Raw genomic sequence first — 13030 nt, forward strand, 5'->3', positions numbered from 1 at the left:
CAGTACATATCCAATGGCCGTGCTGGAATTTGAACCCCGGACATCTGACACGCGAGGCCAGCACGTTGGACTCATCTGAATTTTCACGTCTGAACAGGCGAACGTGTTCCCACTTGAGCGATGTGATTGGTGTGCCCGACCCATCGAACAACGACCCAGTAACTGTCCTGGTTGTGACGATCAATCAAATGGAATAATACGACTTGGGTTGTTTGTGGATCGCCGATGTGTACGCATGGCTCCCTGGTTCAAATCCACTCACACTGGTGTTCGTTTGTTCGTTAGGCTTTGCGTAAACTTTCGAGTAGTATCAAAACACATATACTGAATGACAATCCAACGAACTTTCAGCTTCGTCACTGGTGAAAAAACCTGCGTAGGGGCAGCTGTGAATTCAAACAGTTGAGCAGTTGACTTCTGTTTTATTAATACAAGATGGTCAGTTTAAATTGGATTTTTGTGGAATGTGTGGCGGGATAAAACTGACTTCTTACAACTGAGAGTAAAGCTTGAGGGAATTCCGGTCAATTTTACTCAGAATTCCCGTGAATGATGTCCTTGAGGTGTACAATTTTTGCGGTTACAGCAATTTCTACTGGAATGAATTTTTTATCGGGTTTTCAGTGAAACTAGTGGTATTGCGAGAAATCTGTTGTGCGATCCGTCTGGTTCATCGTTCAGGAAAAGCGTAAGAACACAATGTAAATCGGCACACTGACTTGTTCGCATTTTCCTTAAGGAGGTCTGAAATGGGCGACGTTTTAAAAGCACCCAATTCACGTAACCTGTCAGGATGTCGAAAGGTTACCTAGATAGCACAGTCTTGGTACCGATGAAGAAACAATGAATGCTGTCCGTTTCTGATATTATCACCAGGTAATCAGAAGTGATTTGCTTTAGAATCAGGTATATAAATCATGTTGATAAGTTTGATTGGTCTTGTCAGTGGGACATCAACTAAGGCTGCTCTATCTGACTGATGTCTCAACAGAGTCAGTCAGGAAATACAATACAATACAATACAATACAATACAATACAATACAATACAATACAATACAATACAATACAATACAATACAATACAATACAATACAATACAATACAATACAATACAATACAATACAATACAATACAATACAATACAATACAATACAATACAATACAATACAATACAATACAATACAATACAATACAATACAATACAATACAATACAATACAATACAATACAATACAATACAATACAATACAATACAATACAATACAATACAATACAATACAATACAATACAATACAATACAATACAATACAATACAATACAATACAATACAATACAATACAATACAATACAATACAATACAATACAATACAATACAATACAATACAATACAATACAATACAATACAATACAATACAATACAATACAATACAATACAATACAATACAATACAATACAATACAATACAATACAATACAATACAATACAATACAATACAATACAATACAATACAATACAATACAATACAATACAATACAATACAATACAATACAATACAATACAATACAATACAATACAATACAATACAATACAATACAATACAATACAATACAATACAATACAATACAATACAATACAATACAATACAATTCAATGTTTCCACGTGACCACAAAGAGAATTATAGACTATCAACTATCAGACTATCAAAACGTCAATCGTTTGATACCCCACAACTACCCAGTGGGAAGCGGGTCAACAAATGATCAGGTTTCCTGTCAACTGGATTCACCGTAAATCCAAGTGATTTCGAATAGGTATTTTCATGAATGAAGTAACGATGAATTTCGCTAACCATCGACACTTACTGAGTAATGACGCGCTCACACCGATGAACTGTACCCATGGGACGTGCTGCCATTGAATAGGCTCCACGGAAGTGACGAATGAAGTTATCGCGACCACTGGCCAGAACACCAACAGATTGAATAGACCTTGGATAGAGAAGAACACATGCGAGTTTGGAAGATGACATCACAAGAAGCCCAACTTTCGCCAAGTTTTCTTTCACATACACATTGAAATTAACTTGTGCTGCCATCTGTAGTCAGTTTTGACAAACGGTCAGCACATCCAAATAGACCATAGTTTTCAGAACAATTCCCCACCGCAAACGTCATCGATTATCCAAATAAGCCTTTGTTCATGGTGTGAAATTGATCTGTGGCAAAAGTGGACTGTTCTTTTCTATACTATTCTATATTATTCTCTACTATTCTATACGCGCGTGGATTGGTGACATTGCTGAAGTCACTGGAACGATTAAAGCCTGCGACTTTCCGGTCAGCGTTTCACCATCCGGAAATCGGCGGTTGAACAGAAGCACCATGCAGTCGCACTAAGATAACACGTTGCCACATTGCCCTTCGATGAACCCTTTCACCCTCGGTGATTCGATGTCAACGGGCCCTGTGGGTGTCCCTGTTTTTCCTAACAAACTTAGGACCAAGAATTCACCGCATTCTTTGGAGCTTGCTCGTTTATCGATAGCGATTGACTGACCAAAAGTTTACTGAAGTGGGATTGAAAATGCACTATCTGTGTGGAGATGAAAAATAGCAATTTTGGGTTTGGGACTCGATTAAATGTTGTCTCGAAATTTCGTATTTTTAGCAGCCCTGCTCACAAATAAAAAGAAGACAGTTTTCCTAGATCAGCTTGCCAGAAATACCGACCACCAAATTGTGGCTATTTTCTTAAGATAAATTTGTGCGTTTCTGACTCTCAATCGATTCAACCTCTTCGTACCAAGCAATTGGATTCATACATGCACAAGCGCCCAAATACGTAGGGTGTGTCAGTTTTCTGCTTGAAGGAAACCGCTTTCAGACAAGAGGCTAAAACGGTCTAAATTGTTTATTCATTCTTCTGAGTGGATTTTTTCCCATCAAAGGGCGACTTGGATTGGGAATTGTGTTTTTTGGTCGAGCTGATAGACAGTAAGTAATTGTTGTTCTCAAAAGACGTTTGTTTGGCAGTTACCTGGTCAATCACGGACTGAGTGACTGCCCCCCCTTGAATGTGGACAGACGATACCAGAAACGCCAAAATACGATTTGGGGCTGTCTGGTTTACATGGATACTGGGCGAGTATCCAGTATACCGCTACTTACCGGGGACGAATGAATTGGAAAATGGGTGCACAGTGAAGAAACAGTTTCGTCAGACCAGTAGGCCTGTCTATGATGAATGAAATATTCTAAATGTACGCGAAATCAGCCTGTGTCAAAGTTTCCTTCGCTTTCCATCCCAAACTCTTGTGTTGTGTAAGTAAAGCATACGGCAATGCGAAATTGACGCTTTTGAAGAGTTCCGGGATCGTCTTGAATTCCTGTTTGGAGCCCCGTGATCCAGTGTGCACGAAGACTGACAGAACTTGGCAGATAACCAGCCGCAATGGCAGTCGCGCTTCCGCTTCTTGGATGGGCCTCCAAGACAAAGCCTGTTTTTGTTGAGATAGCCAAGTGGTTGAGGCCCGAACGTTGTCTTGGGAAGGCTCATGGTTCGAACCCAACTCCCGTATCTCTTTTGCTCCTATGTAGGCTTGGGAACCGTGTCACTAGCTTAGCCTTCGTGCTTCCTTCGGTTGGCACAGAAGCTAGACATTGAAAGTGTGTTAGAGCTGAACATTCATTATTAATTGGTAACTCGCTCCATCTCTATTCCAGAACCTGTCTGTTTCATAGCTATCTGGAGGTGTAGGTAAGATGTCATCAACCAGTTCTTGTGGACTGATATTCCATTATTCCATCCCTATCTTCGTGGTCGTATACCGGTTGGGGGTCCACTGTTTATGAACACCGTATTTTGATGAAGGCAGTGGATGAATAGCAGTGTAGAAACTGGATTGATTCACAGATCGAATTTCGGCATTCACATACGGAAAGATCCATTCATCCTGCCTGCTTTACCTTCCAAAACGGCAGCGCGTGAACGCTCTGTCTAGGAGAATAACGCCAAGGATACAAGGCTACCGAAGGAGAAGAAAAAGGCCGGCCATAAAATTCTTTTCGCCTTTGCAGAAACCGAGTGCTTCTATGAGACGTGGTTTCAAGAGGGAATAGGCCCGGTCGGAGAGTGGTCGCAATAGTGTGTGGTTTGATTACTCAGTGAGCTGGCAGATGACCTACTGGCGAACATACCCGCCAGTACTGCTGAGTTTAAGCAATTTATCCATTCACGTTTGTGGAGGTGGGAGAGTATCCGGTCACACATCCTACCATCCAACCTACATAGATATAACCCTACATCTGAGGAGGGCGATATTAGCGGTATTCCAATGACTTTAGCACACGTCAAGCTAAGCAATCTGCTTTTTGGCTCTGAAATCCCAGGGAAACGCAGCCAGTTGCAGTTTTGTATGCAGTCTGGGATGAAAAAGTGACTGATTCAGAGCTGTGGCATTTTAGCTTACGAAAAAATTGGTTAAAACTGCCCCATCAACAACTCAGAATATACTATTCGACACATAATCGACTTTCTTGGAGTCAGTAAACCCTAGATCCGCAGAACTGGGAAACCAGTGAGCAGCGCGTAGTTCACGAAAATCGTACGAACTGAATCTAGGATAGTAAGATGACTAGGCACGAGCGAGCACAACTTCAGTATGCTTTTGCAGTCCTCAGTGTTTTGTACATCGTGCACTTTTGTTTACTATCGGCAGTATGCACAAAGCACGTGACAGTAGATGAACCATCGACTCAAAAACTTCCAGTATCTATTTTCTTTCGTGTTTTTTCGCTAAACACAGTGTGTGTGAGGAGGGAATCCACAGTCACAGTTTTTCGAGATTGTGCCTCGGACGAAACGTCGTAATACTTTCTTGGTGATTCGCAATCCCATTGTGCTATTCTGCGCGATATCTTTGCGCTCTAGTAACCTAAATTCGGTACATAGTTTGAATCACCTCGGTCGTCCCACTTGATCACACTGTTCCCGCATATTACATGCTCGAACGTTTGCTTTGCTGTTTGGTTGCTGACACTCGGTTAGATATGCGGGATCTTGGAAGAAATCTGGAACAACGGACACTGCCGGTGCGAAATGGAGCAAATAGTACCGTAATCTTTTGAAAATTTCAACAAGCGATTTCAAGTAAGTCCTGGGAGCTTCAGGTTTCGCTGAATGAGAAAGTTCGGAAAAAACAGAGCGTATGTCAGAAAACTTCAGATCAATCAGCAGAGCCTGAGAGGAGTTATAGTTAATCGACTTTGGGTTCTGCGATCGGTGCACAGTGGACCTTATGTGGATTCAGCTTCCCACACTGCACAAATTGAACTTCAAGCTGCGAAAAATTTCGTGCAGAAATTCATTCCAGTCTGCTCCGTAAAACCCCAATTAAAAATTTGAACATGTCTTTTCTTCAGATCAGGCGGTTGATTAATAGGTAACCAAGATTTACGACAGTGAATTGTCTCAAATGTGCTTTCGAGCTGACGATTCACTTTTATCTTCATATTTGCAATTCGAGGAATTTTTGGAATTTCTAATGAAATGTAATTTGATGTAATGTCACGTAATATAATGTAATGTAATGCTGTTCTTCACGCCCGAGTCAGAGTGGCGCAAACAGAGAGGTGGCCAACCCTTGACTTGGCAGAGGAGTATGAAGGCGATCACGAAACTCTTGGGTGCTGTAGGCGCCACTCGCCTTCCAGGATGGGGGCCGCGCGATCCTCACTGTGCCGGGTTGGAGACAGTACAAGATATGCCTGCCAACCGATGTCAGTGGCGTTCTTGTTGTCAGTTTCTATCTAGATCGCCTGAGTGAGTGTCTGGAGGTATAGGCACCTCGGAATGATTGTGTTAAGCTAGCGCTAAGTCCCTTCCCTGTTCACTTTTACTCTTTTCTTTACGATAAGGCTTTGTTGTACGGCAATGAAGCCTCGATGTTGAACACTGATGTCATGCTGTCGATGATGATGATGATGATGGTGATGAATGTAATGTAGCGTGCGTTAATTGGTTATGTAATTTGTGATCGGGCGTGGAGTCATCATCATCCACGTTGTAAGCCCGACTCAAGGAAAAAGGCCTCATAGTATACACATGAAAGGCATTCCCAGCTCGTTTGCGATGATATGTTGCGTCTAGACAAAGCCATGAATTCCTTATCCAGCTGTTCCCAGAACAATCTTTTCATGATGAATAGCTCAGTGTTTTCTGAACTGATATCAGTTGGTGGAGTGCGAGTGCCTCTTGATGGAGACTTCACCGAGGAATCACACCTGATGAAGCCAACCACACTAAAAGAGACAATTTGTTTGCAAGGTGAATGGTTTAAACGCATATACAAACAAATTCTTAGAAATGACATGCGATTCAGGGGCTTTACGTGCCCACCATATACGTATTACTTCCTGTTCCCAAGTGATTCCTTTGTCCTTGGAAGAAACATACAATCCACAGAAGTATATATCATGAAAAAACGGAGGAATTACGAAAGTACTTCCTTCAGTTTCACTTGCATGGTACAAACAAACTGAATTGTAGGAGGGTCTAAACCGAAAAAAACAGATAACTTGGTAGCCTAATGGTGGTTTGATAACTTACCGAATCCGAAGCAAAATGCTGCGAATTGAGCGAAAGTTGGACGACTGGCGATCCGTTTTAGCGTCACCTGTAGTTTCAGAACGGTTTGAAAAAATGACAGGACAATAGTTGGCAGGGCACCTTTTGCTTATAATTGTTTGCTCCATGTAGTGGACACAATCATGGGTGTCGATCGATATATTCGGGAATATTTCTCACAACTAGTGTCGTTTTTGGAAGAAATAATTGAATCGGTCTCCATGTAGCTCTCTTTGGTGAGCCCACACCAATGGAAGAAGCACTGGACTCGAGTTTCCCTCATTAGGGTCAGGAGCAGCGGCAGCAGCGCATTTCTTTGGCGGAGCCGGGGTCTGAACTCAGGACACGTGACATGCGAGGCGAGCGTGTTACCACTACTACACCAGCGCAGGATGGACGCATCTTAATTTTCACGTCTGAATAGGTGAAGGTGTATTAACGTGGATCACTGCTCCGACGCTGACCCAGTGATTATCGATCACCAGTGCCTCCTCGCTTTAGTATGGACTCATTAGATTAATCGATCCAGGATAGGAGCATGGCCGTTAGGTGAACCTGAATTCTACCAATCAATTCAACGCCTACAACAGTAATGGATATCATCGGATCTCTAAAAAAACACAGTGCACAAGGTGTTAACATTCCTTTTACTTTCATTAGCCGTGCATGTAAAAGACACATTTATAGATTAGGAAAACACATTCAGAAGGAAGAGATTTGTTCGAGGGTTAGGGTTAGTTGTTTCCAGTTTGTTAGTTTTAAACTGCCCGTCCTAATTTGGTCAGTAGTGCTGGCAGCATTCCGAGGGTTTGCTCACGCGTACGAACAGCGAGTGACGAGCTGGTGCCAACTGGCTGTCAGTAAATGTTTTACAGTCACTGGGTTTCGAGTTGCATACTGACAACTGGCTATCTGTTGTTAAGTCAGAAGCACCGTATATTCGGGAACGTATTCAACGGGTTCACCAAAAAAGCAGGTGAACTGACAGACAAAACAGATACAGAAAGGTAACTTTCTCGAGGTTGGTTAGTTCGGAGTCTCACCGTAAAGGTGAACTGAACTGGTCTTGGTTGAATGATCGGGAAAGTGCGATCTAGAGTGACTCTGAGCGTCGGTTTAATTCCTCGCTTGAATGGTAGTCTCAGCAAGAAATTTTATTTTCGTCAGTAGCGCTAGTCTCGGCCCCAGCTTTGTGTAAGCTGTGTTCGCGTAAGGACTCGTCTACACTGTTTCTTCTTATCAGAAGGAGACTTTACGAAGCACATCACCTGAGACGTCTACCCGTGACGCTTACCACTGAACCGTAATAAACAACGATTAATATCCTCCAATATTCCCATATGGTATATCGTAAAACAGCCCAATATTTATTGGCTGAATTACCGCGGCTTGGCCTGTGATATGACAGACTAATTTTACGGAATGACTCTGCAGTGTGGACTGAAGAAATACAGTGTGGAAAAATGAGGATATCTATATTTTGTGTTTTTCGTTCACTGCGGTATTATACTTCGAAGCCGGCCAGTTGGAACCGAGGATTTTTTCCTTTTCAATCATATTACAGAAGGATAAAAACCGAAGCAAATTAGGCTTGTCAAATTATCTGCGTGGCAAGCTTTGCCTGACGGGAGTAGGAGCAAACTGGAAGAGGAATTGAGAAGGGTTTCGTTTTCTGGTCCCGCGGATACGAAAATGTCTGCTCATGCGACACAAAAATAAAAGACAGCTCCTAGCTTTACACTCGGAACACTCCAAACAACTAGAAGGTTTGGCCAACAAGTCTACGATGGTACGCGGTGATTCATGATGGAACCTTCCAAAACAGAGGCATTTCATAACCGAATTCAGTGGTTAAAACAAAGCAGATGACAAAACAAACCGCTGAAATGACAAGTACGGACAACTGACATTGAATAGTGCGAATGCAACGACCGCCACACTCGATAAGCATTTGTACCACATAGAGTATTGATCACTGTATATGTTGAAAATCACGCCACTGGATGCGAGAATGAAGGCGATTACCTAAAACAAAAAGAAAGTAGACCGGGTGAGCAGACGACAGAAGCGGACACAGAAATGTCAGCCTACACGAATGTGTACTATCTCATTAATTAAAGAAGGCTTGCAGCGTGGCCAAAAAGATATTTCGATGAATAACTCCGTGCAGAATTTCCTACAAAATGAGCGAAATTCAATTTTCAGCCATACAACGCACAGCAACTCCGACAGGACAGTCAAACAAGCATGATGCACAACCAGAAAAGTACATCTTCAAAACGATGTGCAGTTTGAAGTTCACAGGTTCGATCACTATCACTCCAATTTTGCAGCGCTTGAGTGCACGTTTGGATCAGGTTTCAGATAAATGATAATCTGGAGTCGAATTAATCACTCGAGTAGCCGGTTAATACGTGATACGGTTGTGCGTTGTACCATGACCGGTCTATAAAGGAGCTAAACACTCCGTTGCTGGTGGACGGTTTAGGCTTCGAAACTCCGTGATTTTAGTGAGTTGCGCACTGCCGGTGACTTCCAGAATGGATGAAACGTCTGGACGGTGCTTCTTGGCTTTTCAGCATCGATTGGTTTTACTGATTACTACCAAATTTGATCCCATCACGAGTTCTAAGTGCCATATATTCTTGTTATCGCAGAGCTTTAACCCGACGGTGTGATCCCAGTTTCTGTTGCTTTCATCATACATGTAAGCTTAAAATTCTAAATCGGAACTGAATTGTACGTATGCGATCAAAGAGACGAAGGATGTTTGATGGGACTGGAACTCCTGACAGAGATACAAAGAGCGTGAAAAGTGTTATCCAGATTCAATGGACGTACTCTCAATGCACAAAACCGTCTATGCACGATGATCCAACTGAACAGGTAGTGAAAGCACGGCAGAACAGCCATTATCGCGGCACAGTCGATTGGCGATACCACTTCCATGCTTCGGAGGAAACAGTTTAGAAACAGTTGCCAGAGAATTGACAGGAGAATACAGCGAGTGAGAACTTTCACAATGGTTGGTTGATCACTGGCGAGGATGACCATGTGGTTTCTAGATGAAAACACAATTGACTCATAGTTTTGCCTTGTATATTGATATGGTTGCAAACAATACGTTTAGCAATTCAGTAAACAGTGTAAGGAAGTGTAAGAAGAAAGTTCGGGCGTATTATTACAAACTAGGCTTGTCTACTGAACAAGCGATAGGAATCGCGAACTGCTGTTGTATGCCATTCGCAACAGTAAACAGTGTAACGGAAGAAAGTTCGGGCGTATTATTGCAAACTAGGCTTGTTTACTGAACAAGCGATAGGGATCGCGAACTGCTGTTGTATGCCATTCGCAGCTGGAAACTTGACATTATTTTTGGGACTTTTAGAACATTACGCGGTTGGGATTTTGAGTAATGCTCAAAATGCGTGGGCAAGTTGTTCTACGATCGATCCTTTGCAAGAGGACCAAACAAACCTGGATTCTTCCGGAAGTTGGTCTGCGCAAGGATGACACCGCAAAGTCAATAAAATTTCAACCACCAATCAGAAACGATCTGATCGTAGGTATTCACGAAGAGCTCATCTGTATTCAGCCAGGTTACCCTAATTCACCATCGGAGTTGAATATGACCGGGAGGGGTGAATGCATCTGATATACAACTGTTCTGAACTGAAAGCCATATTTGGAGCATAGAGATATCACATAATGATTGAGATAACCGAAGCTCAATTATATGGGTTATCACCCTCTCCAAAACTTGCTGGGATGTCTGTCAGCCCAAGGACTACAAACCTCGCCAGTATGAATGTGGAATAAATTAGACCGATAAGGGTAGATACACTGAAATGCAAAAGCAAAACCAGCGGACTCACATTAGTAGCTCGTTTGAGGAAGCCTTTTCAAAACGCAGGATCACGTTGCAAATGAGGTAGATTGGATACAAAACTAGAGTCCACGATGTGGCGAATTGGGTGAGGAATGAAGGTGGGCGCACTGAATACTGTTGCGATGTCTGACGAGGAGCACGAGAACGTAAAATATAAAAACACAAGAATCAATTATAGACAAATACCTGGATTGCCTTTGCAAAACATGTAAGTAGCTCAGTCTCTCTAGTGGCGATGTTAATGCACTCAAATCACAAATCATCCATGGTGGCAGTGAAAAAACTCGAAATGAATACCGGGGTGTCATTCCAACGATTTCTGTGAAATGATGGTACCATAACAGGATTAGGAAATATCTTGAACAAATAGTGCAAGTGAAACTCGAGTTTGGTGCTTCCCCTTTGGTGTGGACTTACCGGAATAATCACGCCGGAACAGAAGGACGACCGTTCAAAACGAGAGTGGTGTGGCTATGAACAATATAGCTATCCCGCGAAACCCCAAAAGTGAAAACTAATCTATCGCCCCTTATAAACGAGACAACGCGAGAAGCCCGGACACATTGATTTTTGTTTTCAAGGTCAAAACCACGCATCAGCCAGGCGGTTCGTACAGACGGCGCATCTGGCTGAGACACAATGAGCTTCATAAATAATCGGACTGCCAATAAATACGGTATCCCAGTATTCATGCCTCGTCCGAACATTGCAAATGCCTTAAAAGAGACGCTTAGTCGAAAGAGATTACCAGCCGGATAATTTTAGAACTGAATTGATATCGACACGCTTTGAACGAAGAGGTAAACCGGTGCTGCATACCATGAACTCTTCGAAATTTCCACCTGTGTGGAAATGTGATCACATTGGTTACAGTGTGTTAGTGCTGTGGTTATTGTTTGATGCCTGCCGATTTGACGTTCCTTTTTTTTACCTTGAAGCTTTAACGCATAATTGGTGCGTTTTTTCCGAACCAAGCAACAAGTGAGTCAGTAGTGCGATGATTGCGATGGGAATGCATGCAAACTGCTCACGTTAACTGACAGTATGCTGCCCAAGGGCTCACTGAAATGGAGTAGCAAGCCAAAGAACAGTATTTCTATAGTGTGACTGTGCATTGGAGGTGCTCGTCTAGTCAAGAAAATACATCGTTGGACGACAAAGTTCAGTAAATATCGGTGTTCCCTCAGTCATGACGCCTGATTGCAGCGATACATTGATTGGGACACCCAGTGTTTGCCCAAAGCTTTCTAGTAGAATCCGTGTCGGGAACGTGCCATCGAAGCCACAAGAAACACCGAAAAAGTGCAGTTCCGGGTGTTGGACACGATGAAACAAAGTAGAGGAGACATTCATCAATGTCCATATATTAAGATAGCCTAACTCCTGTCCCGCGGGGCTTTGAAAGACCGTCTGTCAACTAACAACGTGAACAGCTGAGCCGCACTCATGCGGCCTTTGTTGTTAGCTGCATATGAGAGCGAGAAGGTCTTCACTACGGAGCTCTTTATTAAAAAAACCAACTGAACAGTTACAGAATATTGGACAGGGAAGCAAAACTCTCATATACATCTTGTTTACAAAAGAACTGAATATCCATCTTCCCTTGAACGCATCTTCCTGACTGCTACTCAAATACAAAGAAATGCGACTCCACAGATTCTGCAAGAGACGCGGAGGGAATTTAAGAGAAAACATACTACTGGTATGCCCCATCAGTAGTATCTACCGTTACACTTGTGTGGAATCTTTTGCCAGTGAAGCCGCTTTGCATGAAACGGGGTAAAGACCAAGCAACCAAGTTTTGGGGGTGCACTGAAGGCAAGGAATGATTTTTTTTCTTTGGGAGTTTTGCTGAAACCAAGCACCCATTTCATCCCTGATTTACGATATCAGTCGTGTTCGCTCGCACAGGAAAATTGGTCAGTTATTCTAGTGGTTATTTTGGCTATTAATTTAGTGTATTGGACCAAAAATTCAAAAATTATGTCAGGCAATCAGACATAGATTTTGCGAAAACACTGTTTAAAAAACAGTTAGGTAAGCTTAGACGTAATGCACTACTCACAATGCTGTGGAATGTAGATAGTTCGGGTGCGCTGTTTGGTTATTGGTCTGTTCGCCGTGATTGCAAACTTTTCATCGCCAATCGAGGTGACATCGTCAGTGACATCGTTATTCAACCCTCCACTGACGATGTCATCTCGATTGGTGATGAAACGTTTGCAATCCAACTGGCAATCTCGGCGAACAGACCAATAACCAAGCACTCACAAGGTTGCTGAAGACCCTTAGGCAGCCAATATCCAGTTTTGCCCTTCTTGGGGTTCATCAGGTAGACACAGCCCTACTTTAACCCCAGTGGCACAAAACTGGCTAAATTAGCTCATTTACAAACTAATTTGGTTTTGCGGGGATTCACCTAGTACTCAGCTAAATATTTCATTCATCAAAAACCTGAGATTCAGCTGGGTTCCAGGTGAGTCTCCCGCAAAATCGAATTGGTTTGCAAATACGAGT

The 13030-nt window shown here is 42.6% G+C and overlaps 1 protein-coding gene across 1 annotated transcript in view; it reads right to left on the reverse strand.

The window, feature by feature from the left end:
- Positions 1 to 8477: 8477 nt before the first annotated feature.
- The window catches only part of T265_14492 (hypothetical protein), a gene marked incomplete at both ends in the record, with an annotated part of 11820 nt that continues 7267 nt past the window's right edge, over positions 8478 to 13030 (reverse strand). Inside the window, 4 exons of the mRNA XM_009173890.1 lie at positions 8478 to 8649; positions 9466 to 9718; positions 10500 to 10620; positions 12579 to 12779. Of these exons, the coding sequence (XP_009172154.1) occupies positions 8479 to 8649; positions 9466 to 9718; positions 10500 to 10620; positions 12579 to 12779 (746 nt within the window). The remainder of the gene's footprint in view (positions 8650 to 9465; positions 9719 to 10499; positions 10621 to 12578; positions 12780 to 13030) is intronic.

The sequence above is a fragment of the Opisthorchis viverrini genome (assembly GCF_000715545.1).
Source record: "Opisthorchis viverrini unplaced genomic scaffold opera_v5_204, whole genome shotgun sequence".
Taxonomy (NCBI): Eukaryota; Metazoa; Platyhelminthes; class Trematoda; order Opisthorchiida; family Opisthorchiidae; genus Opisthorchis; species Opisthorchis viverrini.